General features: G+C 49.2%; 1 protein-coding gene across 1 annotated transcript in view; it reads right to left on the reverse strand.

Moving 5' to 3' along the window:
- The window catches only part of PLBD2 (phospholipase B domain containing 2), a 149,995-nt gene that overhangs the window by 64,146 nt on the left and 62,566 nt on the right, over positions 1 to 23,283 (reverse strand). Inside the window, exons 4-6 of the mRNA XM_078667146.1 lie at positions 7,340 to 7,440; positions 6,702 to 6,916; positions 4,428 to 4,522 (exon numbers count right to left, since the gene is read on the reverse strand). Of these exons, the coding sequence (XP_078523272.1) occupies positions 4,428 to 4,522; positions 6,702 to 6,916; positions 7,340 to 7,440 (411 nt within the window). The remainder of the gene's footprint in view (positions 1 to 4,427; positions 4,523 to 6,701; positions 6,917 to 7,339; positions 7,441 to 23,283) is intronic.

The raw sequence follows: 23,283 nt of genomic DNA on the forward strand, positions 1-23,283 counted from the left end.
TCCGGACAGCCAAGAAATCAGCACTCAAAGACCGACTTGACAACAACGCCCACAACAGCAAGGAACTTTTCAACATCATCAAAGAATTCACCAACCCCACCGCCAGCTCTAACGACATCACCCCCTCTCAAGTCCTCTGCGACTCCCTTGCCTCATTCTTTCATGACAAGATCGCCGACATCCATAACAGCTTTGACAGCCAACCTGTAAACCAGTCCACCCCACCCACCTCCGAACCGTTACCTCCTCCGAATATCCTTTTCGAATGGAACCCAATCACCACAGAAGAGACCATTCGCCTGATGAACTCCATCCACTCAGGTTCCCCTACAGACCCATGTCCCCATCACATCTTCAACAAAGCAAACTCCATTATCGCACCCCATCTCAGAGAGGTCATCAACTACTCCCTTAACTCCACCACATTCCCAGAAAGCTGGAAACACGCCAAACTCAGCGCCCTTCTGAAGAAACCCACAGCTGACCCCACCGAACTCAAAAACTACCGCCCCATCTCGCTCCTCCCATTCCCTGCCAAAGTCATTGAGAAAGCCATTAACAATCAGCTCGCCACCTTCCTCGAAACCAACAAATCACTCGACTCCTCACAGTCTGGCTTCCGAGCCAAACACAGCACCGAGACCGCCCTCATCGCAGCAACAGACGACATTCGAACACTACTGGACAACGGAGACACAGTCGCCCTTATCCTCCTTGACCTCTCCGCAGCCTTCGACACAGTCTGCCATAGCACCCTGATACAACGCCTCAGAAACATCGAAATTCAAGGAAAAGCATTGGACTGGATCATCTCGTTCCTCGCTGGAAGAACTCAGAGAGTCCGCCTCCCCCCTTTTAAGTCAGAGGCCACCGAAGTCATCTGCGGCGTCCCGCAAGGATCATCACTCAGCCCCACCCTCTTCAACGTCTACATGAGCCCCCTCGCAACCATCGCACGTCAACACAACCTCAACATCATTTTCTACGCTGATGACACTCAGCTGATCCTCTCACTCACCAAAGACCCAATCACCGCCAAAACCAACCTACACGAAGGGATGAAAGAAGTAGCCGAGTGGATGAAGCACAGCCGTCTGAAACTGAACTCTGACAAAACGGAAGTCCTCATCTTAGGCTCATCCCCTTCCGCCTGGGACGACTCTTGGTGGCCAACGGCCCTAGGAAAAGCCCCCTTACCGACGGACCACGCACGGAACCTGGGCATCATCCTGGACTCCTCACTCTCGATGACCAGACAAGTCAACGCCGTCTCATCTTCATGCTTCAACATCCTACGCATGCTCAAAAAAACATTTCACTGGATCCCCACCGAAACAAGAAAAACGGTCACCCACGCACTGGTTACAAGCCGTCTGGACTACGGAAACACCCTCTACGCCGGTTCCACCGCGAAACTTCAGAAAAAACTCCAACGCATCCAAAATGCTTCAGCCAGACTCATACTAGACATCCCCCGCACAGACCACATTTCCGCTCACCTGAAAGACCTTCACTGGCTCCCCGTCAACAAGAGAATAATGTTCCGTCTCCTCACCCACGCACACAAAGCCCTATACGAACTTGGACCGGATTGTCTCAACACGCGCCTTTCCTTTTACACCCCCACCCGCCAGCTGCGTTCGTCCAACCAAGCCCTCGCCGCGGTTCCGCGCATCCACAAAGCCACCATGGGAGGAAGATCCTTCTCCTACTTAGCGGCCAAGACCTGGAATTCCCTTCCCATCCACCTCCGCCTTACTCAAAACCACCTAGCCTTCAGGAAACAACTTAAAACATGGATATTCGATAAATAAACCTCCCCCCCCTTCCTCAAGCGCCTTGAGACCCTATGGGTATGTAGTGCGCTATATAAATTCTGACTTGACTTGACTTCCAACCACATCTCCGGTACCTAACTAAACCAACCTTTTTCTGCCTGGGTCACCTCTGCTTACACTAGGACAGCCAATCGTCAGACAGCCCCAGGTCCTTAAGGATAACGGACTGCTGTGCTAGAGCCAAGGTGTAGTGTTCCCACAATTGTTTCTCTCGGACTTTGAAAGTAATTAGTCCAAAGGCCTCACTCATTTAGCACTATTCAGACTTATTTTTTTGGCCAGCAGAAACTGCAAGCTTCGTGGGGGTCAATCTGTGCCAGTTTAGGGTTGTAGTTGGGGTAGAATCTAAATGTAGGAAATAATGGGGACAACTTCAGTCACAGCTGGCTTATGTAGAACTACCACACCCTGGTTAATCATTTTCTGAGCCCAAGGGGTCAAAGGCCAACAAAAATAACCGGTCTGTCCTGTTTTTTTTTTAGCTCTTTATGTCAGCCGCTGTCTCATTGTTGATATTCTCTTGTTGCTTCGCTATGTCCCCTGGCATCGCCTCTTGCTCTTTTTTTGACCTACAGTTCTGGATCCTAATTGCGGAAAAAGATAATCTGAAGATGGCGACCACGTACTGTGGACTTATGCAAAAAGTCATCCTGAGGCCGCACAGCCCCTGTCTAGATAAGCAAAATGAAAAATATTCATACTGCAAAACAGACATTTTACTGCTATACAAGCAACCCTGAAAGGACGTGCTCCTAAACTCAAAACCATTCACCCAATCTCATCTCTGGGGAGGAAGGGACCTAAAACCTCATATTCCATTAATTTCTGACTCTTCAACCATCTACAAAGCACTTCCCTCAATAGATGCTTGTTTGTAACATGCAAGCTGCTAATAACTTCACATCAATCAGTCCATGAAAACTAATCAGAGAAAAAGATATGCACATCCTGAAACCTCAGACAAATTGTGCACAAAAGTATTATGCAGAAAGACTGAATAGCAATCTCAACAACTGAGCAAAAGGAGAACCCTATGTGAAACCTATTTGAGGGTATCAATATTATCCCATGTATCTGAACTCTTCTTGATACCTGCAGTCCTACGCAGCCCATGGGCAAGGACTGCACTCAACAAATGCACTCAAAATATCAAAATAATTAGATACAGCCCAAATGGCAACATTGTATGATCTTTAAATAAATTAAGTGGAACAGCCCCACTGACATTAAAAAAAATGGTATTTGTAGTACTTTGTGGTAGGTGGCATCAGGGATGAATCTCTTCCTTTCAAATCGACCTATCAAATGGAATCTCATCAAACACCTGCAAAGAAGGTGAAGCACCTAGCATAATTCGTACAATGAATCCACATCTGTGTTCAAACACCAAGATTAAGTTCTCAGTCATAGGATTTATGTTATTTTCACTTCTAAGGAACTATGGGCCCGATGTACGAAAAGAAATTGCATTTCTTAACTGACCTATTCACAATTTCTGCCCGTTAAGAATTGGAATACTGCCTTTCAATATGTACAAAGGCCTAAACGTGGTCGCAAAATGTGATTTCTACCCCGCAGAAATCGCATTTTGCAATTCCTAAATAAAATATCGAAATAGGGATTTCCTAAGCACATGTACAAAGCATTTCCCAACTGCAAAATTGGCATTTAGGAAATGCTATTACCATCAACTCCAAGTCAATAGTAACCATGTGCAATTTAAAAAATGCATTTTTTTAAAGTGCAATAAAGTGCACACATGCCCCTATGGCATTTTTGCGCCTTACATAAGCACCACATTTTTCTGGGGTTTCTATTCTGTAGGAATCGTTATTAGAAAATCCCTATTTTTCTGCATTCCATTTTGCATTTCATAAATAGAGATATCTTAGGGCTCATTATGTAGGAAATGCAAACTGGACGTTTTGCACACCTGGCCCTTAGTTTTGAAAAATTGATTGCAACCCGGTTACAGTTAAGACATCATTACATAACACTCCTAACATTGTTCTCCTCATGTTTTCAGGGTTTTTTTAAGGAACTATATGCAAACCACACACATTATTCGAAATCTATGGGAAATACATATTGGACACCTTGAATTCCTTTATGCAAAGGTATATTTGGGAAGTTCAGGCAAAACGTAAATTGCCTTTAGGTCCACTTTTGAGATTGATAAATTGAAGTTAAAAGCCATAGGTTGAAATTTGGGAGCAAATAAATAAACTCCAGTAATTTCTTTTCACTGCTTCGCTCCCAATGGTGTAATTCTGAGCCGACTGGCAGAAACAACAAAAAGAAAATAGAATCCACAGTGGAGGGCATTTTGGGTTTTGACACAACATTACAAGAACTCATTCAGACATCACTTGTATGGATGCTCAAAAATCTTATTAAAGTAAGCAAGATTCTTTTCTAAAGCCAACCACTATGTGGGCAGGTTTTGTGCAAAATATGGACGAGAAAATGTTCACCCTGCAAGATCTTAGTTTTGCAAAATTTCAAATTGGGGTGGGTGCAAATGGCTCTCAATATCGCAACTTGGAACTAACATTCAAAAACACACAATCATCTCAGTGAGTGACTCACCAGACCGCTGCTCAGGGTATAGAAGTCATCCCCAGAAAATATAGAGCCTGGGTAGGAAGAAAAGGACTGGATGCTTCCTGGAACCACAGAATCCCCTGTGGAAGCATAAGAGGGCAAAATATTAATTTCATCAAACACCATAAGAAATCTAATACAGCAACGGTCAGACAGAACCAGCATCAAGTGAACCCGATTACAGGAAAACCTTTTGCCGAGAACACGCAGGTGGTGGACCTAGCAGGACAGTACAAGATTTTGTCATTTCACTGGAATCCAATGGATTAGTTTTTCCTAAACCTATATCGTAACCTTGCTTCATGTGTGTCTGGAGTGGATCAGCTTTCAGTTCTCATCTTCCCTATAAGCCTCGATCACCAAGTTCCTGCTACAATTCTATTCTATGCTTTATTACAGATAAGTTTACTTTGTACTTTGCTGTGCAATTTTACTTAACAGTGAGGTAAACTGTCGTTATATCACCTGTTGGCTGCTACAGTAGCATTCCTAGATTTTTTTAGAGTTGTTACTAACCAAGTTATGCTGTGAATCTCATATTTGTTTTAACTGTGGGTTAGTCTCCTTCAGTATTTTCAATGCTTTGTTTTATAATATGCAGTTTCTCTAAGTCCACCTGGAATTTAACCTATTGAATGGTGACTGCATTTAAACTGCTTGAGATACAAGTTATTGGTAGCAAAACTATTGTTTCTGTAAAGGTTATGGCCGAAGTGTATTCTGTTTGCATTTTGCTGGTGTTCCCTTATGGTTTCCTAGTTTGCTTTTCTAACTTTGTACTGGCTGTTGAAAGCAGACAAAGGGTGGCAGCTGGCAAATTTCCTTTGAGTGCAAGAATGTGCACAATTGTTAATTAGTTAACTGTTTAAGAACAGCAATAACTGTGTCCATTTTGGCAAATGTAAGTACTTTTTGTATTAGTCCCGATAATCTTGCTGCACCAACTAATCAGTTTTACAGATATTTGCCTGGTTCTCTTTATTAACGAGGCTACATATGGTGCTGTAAGCCTGTGTGATCAGTATAACACACCCAACTGGGCTTCATATCATCGACAGATGCAATCTCAACCCAATTAATCAGACTTTCCTCGGTGTTTAGTCTCACTGTAGTACATTCCTATTTCAAGTGTTTTGCCTATAGTTCTTTTGCTCAATCAACTACAACTTACCATGTACACAGCCATAATAAAGACAATTTTGCCCTTTATCATCTTAATACACATCGAGTATTCTGCCTTCAAAAACTTAATATAATTGCACTAAAAAATGGAAAAGCTATCTGCTCTCCTTAAATCCCAAGACGGTCTGTGTTCATTAATGTGGAATTAGCTGCTTCCATGTGTTAGAACTGCAGGCATCACCAGAACACCTTAAAAGCAAACTAAAAATAATATATCCCTGGACCTATATTGTGTTCCTCTAAATTCTCCTGTTGGGCTATGATATTTCAGGACCTGACTGCCTTTAAATGAACAGTATTCTCCACTGACGATAACGAAGTCATACTCAAACTTAATAAATGTGTATACATAGTAAGGGTCGGGCATCTTTAATAGCCTGTTTTCGACAAAGACTTAGATTACAAAAGTAAAAAAGAAACACCAAGTTAGCTCATTTTCTTCTCGGCAATATTGCAAAATCTCCTGCATTCTGATCATAGCTGATAATCATTTTTTTGCGAATAAGAAGATAATGAATCAGCAGGGGTTATAGATAAGGAGCTATGAAACATGTCTACTTCCTTATAACTTCAATTCTTTAAAAGTATGCTTTTAAAAGAAGCAGGTGCTAACCACTGGTATGAGCCCAGTGAATACATAGACTAAAATGCACATTTTAAATAAAAATCCAGACTATCCGACAATAAGGTTTAAGATGTACACCAATACAATCCCAAAACCAAAAGAGCTGTGTGGCAGAGGTTGGTGTCTTCATAGTTACAAAAGGACAACGACTGTATTGAATATGAAGAGTTAATTAAGTAAGACCTCTACTTCTTCAAATACTTAACATCAGAGGTATGCATTGATCAGCTCAATGCTTTGAACAAGTAACAGAGAAGGTTCCACAAACGTTTGTAATGAGGTTAATACCAAGGACTTTCAGGATATGCTACAAAAAATACAAACAAACTTGTCAACTGATGCAAACAAGAAACATGTCACCAGCTGGGGGGCTAGCAGGTGAAACAATACCTCCTGCATATGCAGTCAATCCGGTTACACGCTTGCATGCAGTAAATGCATAAACGCCTCACCTCCTGCTGTGGTTCGGAATGGTAAGGAATATTTCTTGATGATACGAAGCATAGACTGATAAGTGTTCCAGGTGTCGTGGGACACCAGTATGTCCTTGTTTCCAGGCAGAAGCTTGATTAGGGCAGAGCAGGAACCAGTACCCAGGACACGCGAGGAATCTGTCCTATTTAAGGCAGATTCCAAGTCTTCCAAATCACCACCAAGCTGGAACAGACTATAAGCACATTGGATGAAAGGCGTTAGACAAAGAGCTATCTGCCTCTCAAGGAAGGGAGAGGAAAAGCATGGAGCACAGAAAGAGTGAGAACACCCAGAAGGAAAATAGAGCAAGCAAGAAATCCGTTTATTGTGAAAAAAGAGAGGCCCACCTCCCATTGCAAAGAGCGAGTCTTAGACAACACATTCGACAACCTATAGAGAAGAGACAACAGACTGCAGCGCAGACAGTGGAGAGCTATACCTGCATCACAGAGAAAGAGGCGCACAGTGCGAATTGCACTAAGAGGAGCAGCACACCTCATCACACAGAGAAAGCCTAAAACACAAGTCTTTCCCTTCAACTCAATCCTCATTTCTCTTCTGCTTTTCTGAAATCATAAAAGCCCACCCTCCCACATTACAGGGCGTACAAACTCACAGAAATCCGAAAGGATTGAGAGTGAAGTTCTTGGTGGGAAAGTACACAAGTCCATTGTAACTGTCCTCCAGGCCCTTCAGTTGCAGCAAAGCTAGGCGGACCTAAAACATAGAAAGAGAATTTGGAAGGTTAAGAGAAACATAGCTGGTGGCTACTCAGCCTTCTTACACTCTATGAAGAGGACCACATTTCTGCAGATTTAGGTCACTAATTATTTCAATGCAGCTGGTGTAACTAATCACCTGTTGCGGAGTGAATACAGTACAATACAGTTTTTGTGAGGAAAATGGAAGATCGTTGGGTTTAATGTATTTGGGGCGTCTGCTTAGCTTGAGCTCCTTCCAGTTCCCATGTTTAAAAAATAATCTCCCCTCAAATCAACTTTAAAGCCTTAGCCTTAGCTGCTGACGCTCTCCAATTGCTGAGCCAAGTTTTAGGTTTGAGGTTCTTTGTGCTTAAGACGTCATAACTTTCTTTACACAAAAGGTATCCAGGCCAGAGCGTGTCCATTTCCCTACATGTTGGGGATTTTATAATTGGGTTACCGTTTTTCCTTAGAGAAGAGTGGGAATGCTGGGTGGTTGGAATTTTGTAGATTCCTGCAGATTACAGGGCATTCTCTCACAAAAATGTGTGGAAAAACAGATTTACGCCCGCCCTCTCTGCTAGCCCACATGTAAAAACTACACCTAAAAAAAAAATCTGAATTTCCTATTTGCATGTTGTGGGGATGTTAATGGGGATGCTCTAGGCCCCAGGGGGCAGAAAGAATTATGGGGCTTTGGAGGTGGGGGTACGGCCTGATGTCAGAATGGGACAGAACCCACCCACCATATTATTCAAACTATCCCTAGCATTCAGTGGGCCATACCGACCATCCCAAGACAGATCAGGGTAACGTCTCTAATACTACCCCACCCACGTTGCCTCCAACACGGTTGGGGGGTAGGAGACAGAGAAACATTAAGAGCTTTAGGCATGGGGGCTTTGACTTGGTGCAGGCTATCCCCCATCCCAATTTGCATCCCACAGGAGCAGAAAGACTAATGAGTCGGTTATGAGGTGGGAGCTCAGCTTGATGCCTGGACGGGCTGACCTAGGCACTTATATTTTGCTGTCCTTCCCCCCCCCCCCCCCCACCCCCGATATCTAGTGGGCTTCCAAAAAGGCATCCACAATGAAGAGGTACTACGGGAAAGGAGACACAGTCCCCTTTCCAGCAGTGCCTCTCATGCTTGTACTGGTGCGTGGGAACTGAAATACGCCCCAGACCACCACAGTAAAACAAGCATTGGCATAGCCAACAGGTCTCGCCTTTGGGGCCTTATAAGTGTTTGGTTATCCAGCACAATATCCTTGGTGCAACATCATCAACTATTGCATGGCTAAACACTTATAAATTCCCAGAGGCGAGATCTATTGGCTATGACAATGCTTGTTCAGTTTACAAATGACAGATACAGCGTCCTGTGAGAGATGCCTTGAGGATGGTGTGGAGATAACGGGGCTCTTTTTTTAAAGGGCCATTAGTGCACCAGATGCAGTGGCATTTGTGCGAAGATTGTGAGGGGCCACCTCATCACAATTTTGTCTGTCTTAATAGCAAAAATGGAGTGGGAGATAATCAATCAATCAATCAAGACATTTGTAGAGCGCACTACTTACCCGGAGGATCTCAAGGCGCTTGGGGGGGTGCTGCTACTGCTCGAACAGCCAGGTCTTGAGCTTCTTCCTGAAGGAGAGGTGGTCTTGGGTCAGGCGCAAGTCGGTCGGGAGGGAGTTCCAGGTCTTGGCGGCCAGGTAGGAGAAGGACCTTCCTCCTGTTGTCGTTCTTCGGATGCGGGGGACGGCGGCGAGGGCGTGACTGGCTGATCGGAGATGGCGTTTGGGAGCGTAGAAGTTTATGCGGTTGTTGAGGTAGCTCGGGCCTTGATCGTGTAGGGCTTTGTGTGCGTGGGTGAGGAGACGGAAGGTGATTCTTTTGTTGACGGGGAGCCAATGCAGGTCTCTCAGATGTCCGGAGATGTGGCTGTGTCGGGGGATGTCGAGGATGAGTCTGGCTGAGGTGTTCTGGATCCGCTGGAGTCTCTTCTGGAGCTTGGCGGTGGTTCCGTCGTAGAGGGCGTTGCCGTAGTCCAGTCGGCTGGTGACGAGGGCCCGGGTGACAGTCTTCCTGGTCTCGGTGGGGATCCACCGGAAGATCTTCCGTAGCATGCGCAGGATGTTGAAGCACGACGAGGAGACGGCGTTGACTTGTCTGGTCATGGAGAGGGAGGAGTCCAGGATGAAGCCCAGGTTGCGTGCGTGGTCTGTCGGTATGGGTGCGGTGCCCAGGGCGGGGGGCCACCAGGAGTCGTCCCAGGCGGAGGGCGAGGAGCCCAGGATGAGGACTTCCGTCTTGTCTGAGTTCAGTTTCAGGCGGCTGGTCGTCATCCACTCGGCTACGTCTTTCATCCCTTCGTGAAGGTTGGCTCTGGCGGTGGCGGGGTCGTTGGTCAGGGAGAGGATCAGCTGGGTGTCGTCAGCGTAGGAGATGATGTTGAGGTTGTGTTGGCGTGCGATGGCCGCGAGGGGGCTCATGTAGACGTTGAAGAGGGTGGGGCTCAGCGAGGATCTTTGCGGGACGCCGCAGATGACTTCGGTGGCCTCTGACTTGTACGGTGGTAGGCGGACTCTCTGTGTTCTTCCGTGGAGGAAGGAGATGATCCACTCCAGTGCCTTCTCCTGGATTCCGACGTTGCTGAGGCGTTGCACTAGGGTGCGGTGGCAGACAGTGTCGAATGCCGCGGAGAGGTCTAGGAGGATGAGGGCCGCTGTTTCTCCGTTGTCCATCAGGGCTCGGATGTCATCGGTGGCAGCGATGAGGGCGGTCTCGGTGCTGTGGTTGGCTCGGAAGCCAGACTGTGAGGGGTCGAGGGATCCATTAGTCTCGAGGAAGGCGGCCAGCTGTTTGTTGACGGTCTTCTCGATGACTTTGGCTGGAAACGGGAGGAGCGAGATGGGGCGGTAATTCTGGAGTTCGGTGGGGTCCGCTGTAGGTTTCTTTAGTAGGGCGCTGAGTTCGGCGTGCTTCCAGCTCTCCGGGAAGGTGGCGGTGTCGAAGGAGGTGTTGATGATGTCCCGGAGGTGGGGTGCAATGACAGCGTCGGCCTTGTTGAAGACGTGGTGAGGGCAGGGGTCGGTCGGAGATCCGGAGTGGATGGAGTTCATCACGCGGACGGTGTCTTCGGTGCTGATCAGAGTCCAGGCGCGGAGGGTGGTGGTGGGGGGCGGTGGTTCGGTCGTGGCGTGCGACGGTTCGAGTGCTGAAGCTGTTGTGTATGTCTGCGATCTTGTTGTGGAAGTAGGAGGCGAGGGAGTTGCAGAGGTCTTGCAATGGGGTGATGTCGTTGTTTCCGGCGTTGGGGTTGGAGAGCTCTTTCACGATGTTGAAGAGTTCCTTGCAGTTGTGTGCGTTGTTGTCCAGACGGTCCTTGAATGCAGTTTTCTTGGTGGCGCGGATCAGTTGGTGGTGCTTCCGGGTGGCAAGCTTGAGGGTGGTCATGTTGTCCGGTGTTGGTTCCCTTCTCCAGGCTTTCTCGAGGGCTCGGCAGTTCTTCTTGGAGCTCTTGAGTTCGTCAGTGAACCATGGGGCCTTCTTGCTGCCGGGTCTGCTGGGCGGGGTTCTCAGTGGGGCGAGTTCGTCCGCGCAGTAGCTGATCCACTTCGTGAGGTTGTCGGCGGCCTGGCTGGGGTTCGCTGAGCTGGCGGGAGGGTGCTGGCTCAGGGAGGCGGCGAGCTGGTCGGCTGTGATCTTGTTCCAGTTTCTTCGAGCAACTTGTGGCTGGTGGTGGTGGATCGTCGTTCTTCTGAAGGTGAAGTGGACGCAGCTGTGGTCCGTCCAGTGGAGTCCAGTGGCGTGGCTGAAGGCGATGTCTTTGCTGGATGAGAAGATGGCGTCGAGTGTGTGTCCGGCGAGGTGGGTGGGGGTGGACACCAGCTGCTTGAGACCGAGGTTGGCGAGGTTGTCGAGCAGGGTGATGGTGTTGCGGTCGTTGTTGTTCTCCAGGTGGAAGTTGATGTCCCCCAGGAGGATGTAGTCAGCGGAGGGGAGGGCATGCGGGCTGATGAAGTCGGTGAAGTCCTCGCTGAATTGTGTGCGTGGTCCCGGGGGTCGGTAGATCAGGGTGCCTCTGAGGGTGGTTTTGGGGTCCGTGTGGATCTGGAAGTGCAGGTGTTCGGCGGTTGTCAGGGTGTCGTCGGTGTTGGTCTTGATGCAGATGGTGTCCCTGTAGATGATGGCGATGCCTCCTCCAGTCTGGTTGTTGCGGTCTCTTCGGGTGATCTTGTAGCCCTCTGGGATGGCGATGGCGATGGCGATGTCGGGCGCTGAGGCGTCGTTCATCCAGGTTTCCGTGAGGAAGGCGACGTCAGGAGCTGTGGTGTCGAGGAGGTTCCAGAGTTCGATGGCGTGTCTGTGGACGGAGCGGGTGTTGAGCAGGATGCACTTCAGGTGGTTGCTGCTGGTGTTCGGCTTGGCGGGTGCTGGTGCGGGGCAGGACCGGATGCAGGTGAACTTGCAGGCGTGGCAGCTGAAGGGTCCGTGGGTTCGTCTCGGGGTGGCTCGGTAGCATCCCGGGATTCGGCCGGTGTTGAGTGCGATGAGGGTGGCGGCGTCGTAGGTCCAGCGGGTGGGCTGGTGTCTGCGGGGTGCAGGGGTCCTGGCCCTGGGCGCGGTCCAGGTGCGGACGGGCGCAGACGGGCTTACCTTTGGCGCACCTTCGGCGCGCAATCGGCGCGCCCGCTGCGCGTGCACGCTGCGCGTTGGCCACTCTGCCATAAGAGGAGAGTGGAGGGGGCGGAGCGAGGGAGGGGCAGCTGGGAGGCGGGAGCGGGGCGGCGAATGGGAAGGCTCCAGGTGGAGGGGGGCGGGGCCGTGGGGGATCAGCGGCGGGGAGCGGGGAGGTGGCGGGGGCACAGCGGGAAAAACGGCGGGAAAAACGGCGGGAAAAACGGCAGACTGGGCAAGAGACTGACAAGAAGAAAGAAAGGCTGGGCAAAGCGGGGGAAAGCAGCCCCAACACAGGGGGACAGACGAGAGTGCAGAGGCAGGAACAAAAAGGTCACGCAGGCAGAAGTAAGCGGCGCTGCGCTCCAGAAGCAGAGACCACGCCTCGTGGTCAGGGGCACAGCTGCGAGCAGCGGCGGGAACGGGGCAGCAAGGGCACACCCACGGGGAGTGTGCGCAGTGCGTGGAGGAGTGACCGGCCCAGAGGCACAGAGATATTTTCCTTGCTAACTAACATTAAGGCATGGTCATCCTTGTTCACATGGACAAGGCCCAAGCAACACGAGGCAATAAGAGATGGAACTTCAGCACACTGAAGATGGGAATTTGAGCACACTTGAGAAACGAGAACCATCCATTACAGCAGGCGCACACGTACGCTGTAATTACCGGACAGTGGTACGTGATAGTTTGTAGACTCTAACTTCCCGCGCAGGCGAGGAGGTGCAGCGAGTGCCAGTGACGTATACCGTTAGTGGAGTCTTTGTGGGACCCCACCTGGGATGCATTTGAGGGTAGGGCAGAGGGTCTTCGTAGTGATTTGGGACATTGACAGGAAGCCAGGTATAGTGGTTTGATGATGGGGCAATAAAATGTCAGAGCTGCAACAACATTCTTGAGCCCTAATCACAAAGCCATTAGTTTGCACTCATTCACAAACTCCCCCATTCCGTTAACACCCTGGAAATGGTTAAAGAATTACTGCTGACACAGGCAGGATTAAACCGGTTACCATGGTGTGAAGGGGAATGGTGCACCCCAAAAGGTGACAGGTAAGGAGTTTCTTCTCCACGAAGAAAAATATTTTGCCTGTAAAAAAAACCGCACAAGGCAACAAAAAAAGAAAACCCCGACACAGCCGTCACCTCCGCCGGTGCAACTAACAGCACACAATCTCATTACAAAGCATAATCATGGAACAGCGCTGTGACCCCACCCACAAGACGAAATTAAAGAACTAAAACACAGACACACACACATCCAAACACAAAGAAAATAACACTCAAACTGAATAGTAGGGGCAGATTCCCACACTTCCAAACAACCATAAGTGTTTTATCTAAAAAGTTTTAGTCTAGGAGCATCCTGCAACTATGGTAATATTCTCACAGAAATTCCGTAGAGGTTAGTTTGTCAACTTTGGAAGGATGAACGCCCGAGACGCCCCTATAAGGACAGAAACAAATCAGCAGCTAGCACTCAACCCGCTGAGTTATCTTATCATTTAAAGTGAAATAGTGCTATTCTGCGCAAAGCCCGGTCTCCAGGGAATTTCCCAGTACTATGATCGCCTTCTCTTCCTCCAGCGTGTTGTCCAGCTGTAGATTCGTGTTGCGGTCTTCGTTCATCGCCGCATGTGTGCTCCTGCACTCCATGGCCCCCATACACTCCGGTCCACCCCCTGTCCAGTTTGGACTCAATGGGGGACATATTACAGGTGGACGGGGACGGGGGCTACCTTTAGTGCCAGATGGCAACATTCGCATATGAGGGATCTGAAGAAGGAAGGGAGGCAAAGAAGGGAAAACGGAGGGCGGAGGGCCGAGTGGGATGTGAATGAGCTCACAAGAAAACTGAAGGAGAGAGAAACCGAGAACGAAAGGAGTGTTCAAGAACTCCAAGAGAACGGATGAAGGAAGAAGGCAGGAGTGGCGGGGAGGAAACTAAGTGAGCCATGCGAGAATTGCTGGGGGGAAAAGGAAGGTTCGAAAATAAATAAAAGTAGGGGGAAGGCTGAGAGGGAAATTGGAAATAATAAAGAGGGAAACGATGAGTCAGAGGAGAAAGTAGCGAGGAAACATGGATTTGGAAAGGTGGGGCAAGTGCCAAAACTATAACTGGGAGTAAGAAACAAATAAAACAATGGCTGTTGAAGCAAAAGAACTGAGAATGTGAAGGAGCAAGGAAAAATAAATCAGGGATAAAGTTAAATAAGAACGCAAAGACGGGGGCTAGAAAGGGGGAGCTGTAAGAAAGGACGGGGCAATGAGCAAAATACGTTGGGAAGGACTAAAAAAGGAGGATATAAGAGGTTAGGACAAGTACAAGTGGTGCGTGCTTGAGAGAGAAGGGGAGCAGGAGGTAAGCCCGCAAGTGGTGCGCACGCGTGCGCTTGGGAGGGCAGTCGGCTCTTTTTGGAAGCACATACTTGTGGCGCGCCCCTGCGGGCTCCCGCAAGGTGGATGCCGCCACAAGCATGAGTATGTGCTTCCAAAAAGAGCAGAGCGACGGCTAAAGGTCCTCCGTGCGTGGTGAGACCTAAACAGTTAGCACTAATGGCACTGAATGGTTTCACTTTCAATCAATGTGACGTCAGCTTGCAGCGCATGGCACCTTATTTTAGAGGGTGTTTAATTCTAGGGCTTGTAACGGTTGCAGACATCTCAGTTCCAGTGTCTCTTCCTGGAGAAAGTCAGTTAATTGTTGCTAAAGATTGTAACATTTTTATGTTTGTCTCAGAACTTGTAATTCAGCCTTTCCATTGGCAATACATTTTATATTCAATGGGCCCAGGTCATCATTTCCGGAGGGCGCCGCTCCTTCCAACTTACTTCAATTTCTTGCTTTGACGCTGGGAGTAAGCAAGTTATTATCTTCAAATCTGCTCCTTTTAGACATTACCAATTCTTTGGCCACAGCCCAAGGATGGTTACTGTCCATTGGACTGGGCAAACCCACAACCTTTAAAAAAAAATGTTTTATTATGAACTAAGAGCCTCTTTCCAAAACATAGACCGTACAGGACAGGACGACCACCACACATGTACACTCTCTGGGGCATCCCTCCAATAGCTCTAATCAGTATTAAGATAAAAACATTTTAATTTCTGGGGAGTCAAATCCTTATTGTACATTAGTTTATAGTAGGTCTTCCTATCCTGAACTCTCTATACTACCATAGGGATTTCTCTCCACATCCTGGACCACTCCACCGCGGTTATCTCCGCTCCCAGTCTTTCCTCCCATCTTTTCATGACAGACCATTTCTGTGTATATGATAAGGCATTCTATGTACTACAGCTCGCTGAAAAAAGTCCTGTGGTTGACCTGTAGAGGAGGAACAACTTTTTGAAGGGCGAGAGACCTCTTATGGCGGAAACTATTGACAAGTTGCATCGCCCACTGCCTGAGCTGAAAGTGACAGAGTCTGTCGGATTTGGCCAGTTTGTACTCTGCTTTGCACAGAGAAAACATTTTAGTTGTAACCCTCTGAAACAGGTCCCCCGGCATAGTACAATCTACTGCCCTCCATGCCCCAAAGCAAGTCCGATCCCGAGATGGAGTAAATTCCGGATTTTTTAGCAGTGTATTTCTGGTGAGGGAGTTCCCCAGATTCATCAGCAGGTGAGTGATTTCAGATACATAGGCCATTCCAAATATAGCTTGCCTAGGGAGCCATAAATGTCAGTGTTCTGCCCATGAGATTCCTCTCCGTAATTGGCCAGTGCTTTTCAGTTTCATTCAGTGACCATTTAAAGTCAATGTGTAGTTGGGCTTCTGCATAGAAGGTTTTTTTAATCCAGGGCTCCCATCTCCCCTGACTTACTATTGCTCTGAAGAATTCTTCTATTAGTTCTAGGTTCACTGCTTTGGCAAATACATTTGATACATGTCGCTTGTAGCTGGGCCATCTCCTGAGCAGGGATGGACACAAGCAGGGCTTGGAGAAGAAGAGAGGGAGAACGTTTATCTTCAATTTGGCCATTCTTCCCAACACTGGCACAAAGAGCAATTCCCATTTTGTCATATGTGCTTTTAGGTCATGCATTAGGAGTGGCTAATTTGCTTTACAGAGTTTGCCCGGTCTAGTCCAACAGTAAAGTATCAAATTGGCGATCCTGTCCCTGTTAATATGGATTCTAGCGATTGTAGTTTATACTTTCCAAAATGTAGCGCTGCATGTGAGGCTAGCTCTCTTTTATGCAGGACGGGTTTAAAAAAGGCCACTCTGCACGATCAATAGTTTTTACCTCGTCTATCACAAGAATTAGCAGCGGAATGTTTTGTTTTTAGGTCTCGACTATTCTATCCTGCAGGGATAGATAGGCGAGAATTATAGTAAGCACTTCAAAAACTCTACCAAACTTGCGGATCACGCACAGTTCATATGAGCTATGCGCGTGCAAGCCATCGCCAGCCACGTCACACCACCATTTGTCTGTGCCTCGCATCAGACTTCAAAGGCTGCCGCTCCCTCGCCCCCCCCACGTGCACATTGCACACAACCATTTGTCTGTGCCTCTGCATCAGACTTCAAAGGCTGCCACTCCCCCGCCCCCTGCACATCGCGCACCATTTGCCTGCTACCCACCTTTTTTGCTGCTTTCGAAGTCCCACCCATGTCCCCCGCTCTCTGTTGCTTCTCTTCCCACGTCCAATTCTGCCTCTCCGTTCGCCCTTTCCTCTCATCCCCTTTATTTCTGTGCATCTCTCTCCTGTCTCTGTTCCTCTGCAGACGTTTCTTCCGCCCCCTTAGATCACTCTCTCCCGCTCATTCCTCTCTTTTTAACGGATATCCAAGAAGGGGAGTTTTCTCTTTTTCTCCTTCTCCGCCCTCTCCCTGGCTCTCTTCCATCCTCTTAACTCGCTTTCTCCCCGAGTGACTCTCTACCTGTCCCCGACTGCCGCCTGCTGCCCCACCCCCTTCTCGCCTCCCCTCCGTCTCACGCCTCTGTCCTCCCATTTGCCTGCTATGCACGTTCAATACACCACATCACTTTCTAGCTCTAGGTCTCATCTGCCACCCACCCCATCAGCGCGTCGGTGCACGTCCTATTCACTTGCCGCTCACCCTATTTCCATCTGTCCAGAATCACAATCTTCGCTTCCCAGTCCCATTTGGTCTCATCATCTCCGTCCGCCGCCCCTTCTTTCTAATCACTCTGCTAGTTCGACCCCTCACTTTCCACTTCTGATCGTCTCTCTCCCACCCCACCAGTCCCCCACAGTCATCTCGCCAATTACACAACTGTCAAACCCCCACTTCAATCTTTTTCTTACCGTCACCTTCTACCCACTTCCCTCAGGGTTGTTCGGAATTCATGCATAGTGCTTACTACCCCTAACAAGCCCCTAATGAGAACGGCAGCCCCCCTCGCCTCACTGTGCAGCAATCCCACCCTGCGGGTGCCACCTTCCTCTACATAAGCCCGGTATTTGTAAACCTCAACCTCACCCTCACAACCCTCTCACCCTCACACCCCCTCACCCTCACACCCTTTCCCCCTCACCCCCTCTCACACCCTCACCCCCTCACTCACTCTCACCCTCACACCCCCTCACCCTCCCTCACACCATCACCCTCCCTCACACCATCACCCTCCCTCACACCCTCCCTCACACCTTCACCCTCCCTCACCCTCACACATCCCCCTCACCCTCTCACCCACCCTCACCCACCCTCTCACCCTCCCCCCACATCCTCACACCCACTCGCCCTCACACCCACTCACCCTCCCCCACACCCTCACACACCCTCACCCACCCCCTCCCCCTCACCCACCCCCTCACACACCCTCTCTCACCCTCCCTCTCTCAACCTCTCACCCACCCTCATCTACCCTCAAACACCCTCACCCTCACACGCCCAAACATGCCCTCTCCCTCACACCCCCTCACCCTCACCCACTCACCACCTCAACCTCACCCACTCACACCCCCTCACCCTCACATACCCCCTCACCCCCTCCCTCACCCTCACCCCCCTCCCCCTCACCCTCACCCTCACCCCCTCTCACCCTCACCCCCCTCACACTCCCTCACACCTTCACCCTCACCCTCCCTCACACCTTCACCCACCCTCACACATCCCCTCATCTACCCTCACACCCCCTCACATGCCCTCTCCCTCACACCCCCTCACCTCACCCACTCACACCACCTCAACCTCACCCACTCACACCCCCTCACCCTCACACACCCCCTCACACACCCCCTCACCCTCACACACCCCCTCACCCTCTCACACCCCCTCACCCTCTCACACCCCCTCACCCTCTCACACCCCCTCACCCTCTCACACACCCTCACCCTCTCACACACCCTCACCCTCTCACACACCCTCACCCTCTCACACACCCTCACCCTCTCACACACCCTCTACCGCCCTCACTCTACCGCCCTCACTCTACCGCCCTCACTCTACCGCCCTCACTCACTCTACCGCCCTCACTCACTCTACCGCCCTCACTCACTCTACCGCCCTCACTCACTCTACCGCCCTCACTCACTCTACCGCCCTCACTCACTCTACCGCCCTCACTCACTCTATCGCCCTCACTCACTCTATCGCCCTCACTCACTCTATCGCCCTCACTCTATCGCCCTCACTCACTCTATCGTCCTCCCTCTATCGCCCTCCCTCTCTTCCACCCACCTCCTTCTCTAACTCCCTGTTCTCTTCTTTACTCCCTCTGCTGGTCTGCTGCTCTCTTCCACCCCACCTCCTTCTCTAACTCCCTGTTCTCTTCTCTTGTGCTGATCTGCTGTTCTCTTCCACAAGCCTCCTTCTTTAACTCCCTGTTCTCTTTTGCTGTGCTGATCTGCTGCTCTCTTCAACAGGCCTACTTCTTTAACTCCCTGTTCTCTTCTCCTGTGCTAATCTGCTGCTCTCTTCCACATCACCTCCTTCTCTAACTCCCTGTTCTCTGCTCTTCCCCTGTGCTGATCTGTTGCTCTCTTCCACCCCGCCTCCTTCTTTAACTCCCTGTTAACTTCTGCTGATCTGCTGATCTGCTGCTCTCTTTCACCTCACTTCCTTCTCCAACTCCCTGTTCTATTCTCTTCCCCTGTGCTGATCTGTTGCTCTCTTCCACCCCGCCTCCTTCTTTAACTCCCTGTTAACTTCTGCTGATCTGCTGCTCTCTTTCACCTCACTTCCTTCTCCAACTCCCTGTTCTATTCTCTTCTCCTGTGCTGATCTGCTGCTCTCTTCCACCCCACCTCCTTCTTTAACCAGCGGTTCTCTTCTGCTGTGCTGATCTGTTCCTCTCTTCCACCCACCTCCTTCTCCAACTCCTAGTTCTCTTCTCTTTTCTTCTCTTCTCCTGTGCTGATCTGCTGCTCTCTTCCAACCCGCCTCCTTCTTTAACTCCCTGTTTTCTTCTCCTGTGATAATCTTTCTGCTCTCTTGATTGATTGATTGATTTAAAACTTATATAGCGCTTACTGTCACCCCACGGGTATCCTGGCGCTTCCGACTAAAAACTGAGTCACAATTAAACAGATCACATCAGCCCTAATCTTAGAATGGAATTTCTACTAGGCTTTAGGAAAGAGCCAAGTTTTCAGGTTCCTACGAAATTCTAGCAAGGCGCTGATCTGTCTAAGGCTTTGGGGGAGTCCATTCCACAGCCGAGCGCCGGCTACACTAAATGCTCTACCTCCCAACCTGGCCCGTTTGAACCTAGGCACCGTAAGTAGTGAGGCACTAGATGATCGCAGCTGCCTGGAGGGTTGATACCTAGAGAACTTTTCCTGCAAAGGGACTGGCCCTAAATCATGTATCGCTTTAAAAACCAGACACAAAGACTTGAAGCGAATACGTTCCGTCACAGGTAGCCAGTGCAGCTCCCTCAAGGCCATTGTTGTCGAGGACCGGCTTTGCCAACCAAGGGCAAGTTTTGCTGCTGCAGACTGGATTCTCTGGAGCCCTTGTAGAATATAAAGCGAGGCCCCCAGATACAGCGAGTTACAGTAATCCAGCCTGCTACCCACTATGCTACTTACTACCAGTGGGCGTGCCTCTTTAGGCAACAGGGGAAAAATTTTACGCAGCATGCGTAACAGAGCAAAACAGACATTGGCGGTCTTGTTAGCCTGTGATTCCAACTGGAGGTCCTTGTCAATCAGCACCCCCAGGTTACGTACTTTGCTCACCGGAATCAGTGGTTCCTCCTCTGGAGTCAGCCTAAATTCAGAAGGAAATTGTCTAGGTGGCCTACCCGAAGAGCAGTAAACCACCTCGGTTTTTCCTGCGTTGAACTGTGGAGAGTTCCTGCTAAGCCAATCAGCTGTGTTCCGCATACATTCCTGGAACAGATCAAGAGATACAGCATCGGCACCCTCCAATGAGAATGCCAATTGTGTATCATCCGCGTAATTGACTGTACAGACTCCGGCAGACTTTATAACGGGGAGCAAGGGCTGCAAATAAATATTAAATAGGATGGGGCTAATTGCAGACCCCTGTGGAACCCCATGAGCTACTGATGTTTTCCTGGCAGTGAAAGGAGCCAGTGTTACCACCTGATGACGTCCTGCCAGGTAAGATTGTAACTATTGCAGTGCCCGCCCCCTCACTCCCAAATTCTGTAGTCTTTCGAACAGGATTAGATGGTTCACTGTGTCGAATGCGGCCGACATATCGAGAAGCACTAACACAGTTGCATTCCCGTTGTCGGCACGCATCCGCAAGTTGTCCAGCATTGTGACCAAGGCTGTCTCCGTTCCGTGACCGGGGCGGAAGCCGAACTGGTCTTTATCCAGCAAAGAATTTTCCTCCAGGAAGCACGACAGTTCCCTACTAACCATTTTCTCCAGGATCTTCACTGGGTAGGATAGGAGGGAAATGGGTCTAAAATTGGCCGGTACCGAGGGATCTAGGGAAGGCTTTTTAATCAGAGAAGTCACCGTTGCCAGTTTCCATTCCTCTGGAACCTCTCCTTTCTCCAGGGACTGATTACAAATCTGTCTCAACCAAGGGAGAGTGTCATGCCCAGATGACTTCCATATTCTGGAGGGGAAGGGGTCATTTGGGGAGCCTGAGGATACACTCTTTACCAGACTATCAAAGGCCTCTTTTGGCAGGATTTGGAAATTGTTCAAAGAGGCCACATGTGATTGAGCTTCTACTCCCATCTGTACCGAAATGAGTTGGTCCGTCGTGTTGTTAACCGAGAGGCTGTCCACTATCTTAGCGATCTTGTCTTGGAAATGTGAGGCAATCGCATCACACAATTCTTGCGATGCTGCCACTTTATTATCCAGACATTTAGGGGCGGACAGCGTTTTAGTAATTTCAAAGAGAGCTTTTGTCCCGTTAGATGCGTGGGCGATTGAACTAGCGTAGAAGTCAGCCTTAGCCCCAAGGATACTTTCCTTATAGTGTAGCTGTCTCCGTCTTAGTTCCGTTCTATATACATCCCCATACCCATTCCTCCATTTCCTTTCTGCCTTCTTACGAAGGAGCCGGAGCTGTTTCAGCTCCTCATTAAACCAAGGCGCCGATGCCTTCCTCTTGTTTTTTATCCTCTTCAACTGGATTACCTGGTCTAGGATGGCAGAAATATGGTCTGTATAGATTAAATAGTTCTCTTCCACCGATATCATGGGGTCAAAGTGCGTGTCCTCCGGATCAAATATTGGGGATCTGCAGTGGCCCAATTTTGCCCATTCCCTGCCTATTCTATAGGACCTCTGCTGATCTTTGCTACCCCTAGTATACATCATCCTAATACTAAACAGGACAAGGTGATGGTCTGACCAACTCTGAGGCATTATATCTAGTATCCTTGTTGTAACTTGACTGGAAAATATCAGGTCGAGGACATGCCCCCCCTCATGCGTCACACCTTCCGCCATCTGGGTGAGATCCAGATTGGTACATGTGTGTCTTAAGTCCCGCAAGTGGTTATTAACCTTCCCATCCTCCCAGAGATTAAAGTCTCCAAGAATAATCATCTTGGAATGAGCCAGCGTAAAGTTAGTAATGACCTCAAAAAGACTCTGAAAATCTGTAGAGCCCCCCGGGGGCCTATAGCATAGGAGTCCAGTGAATAGATTCCCGCTGGAGGAGTGTAGTGCAAACCCCATCATTTCTATGCCCTCCACTTCAGTAATCTCTACAAGTCTAAAATCCAGCTCTTCCTTGAAGATTACTCCCACTCCTCCCCCTCTGCCCTTGATTCTAGGCTTATGTATAATTTTATAGCCACTAGGGCAGGCAAATCCTAACACAGCGGTGGAATCAGAATTCAGCCATGTTTCCGTTAGGAATAATGTATCGAGGCGCAGATCCTCTATCAGATCAGAAACCTCAGCGGCATGTTTTATAATTGAGCGGCTATTAATCAGCCCTCCCCTGAGACTCCTCCACTCATCTTTCACCGTGGTCCCAATCTTACCTAACTCCAGGAGCCGCTCTCTATCATATTGTATCCGCCTGTGTCCGACTCCCCGGCGGGCAGCGATTCCTGCGCCATGCGCCTCCGGAGCGCGGACGGGCGCAGACGGGCTTGCCTCTGGCACGCCCGCTGCGCACGCGCGCTGCGCACTTGCATTCCCCCTTTTATATGCTGGGCAGTGTACTCCGCCGAGCAACACAGACTAGCGCGCCTCCCAAGATGGCGCCTGCCGATGGTCGTCCCCTGCCTCTCCCTCACTCAAGATGGCGCGGTATCTGCCGAGTAATTTCAGTTCACGCCAAAATAGCGTGTGAATGGTAGGTATTTTATGTGCAAGTAAGCAAGTATAATGCTGCAATCAATCCACAATTAAAAATCAGCAATACAACATAGTTTTCTAAAAAACGGCGATTTTCGAAATAAACAATTTATTCTTTCTAAAATAATGTGCCCTGCGAGATCGTGCTGCAGTTTTTGAGTCTAGGGCTGCGCGCTCGCTTTCCCCCCTTTTTATATGCTGGGCAGTGTACTCCGCCGAGCAACACAGACTAGCGCGCCTCCCAAGATGGCGCCTACCGATGGTCGTCCCCTGCCTCTCCCTCACTCAAGATGGCGCGGTATCTGCAGAGTAATTTCAGTTCACGCCAAAATAGCGTGTGAATGGTAGGTATTTTATGTGCAAGTAAGCAAGTATAATGCTGCAATCAATCCACAATTAAAATCAGCAATACAACATAGTTTTCAAAAAAACGGCGATTTTCGAAATAAACAAT

Source organism: Lissotriton helveticus, chromosome 11 (assembly GCF_964261635.1).
Source record: "Lissotriton helveticus chromosome 11, aLisHel1.1, whole genome shotgun sequence".
NCBI lineage: Eukaryota > Metazoa > Chordata > Amphibia > Caudata > Salamandridae > Lissotriton > Lissotriton helveticus.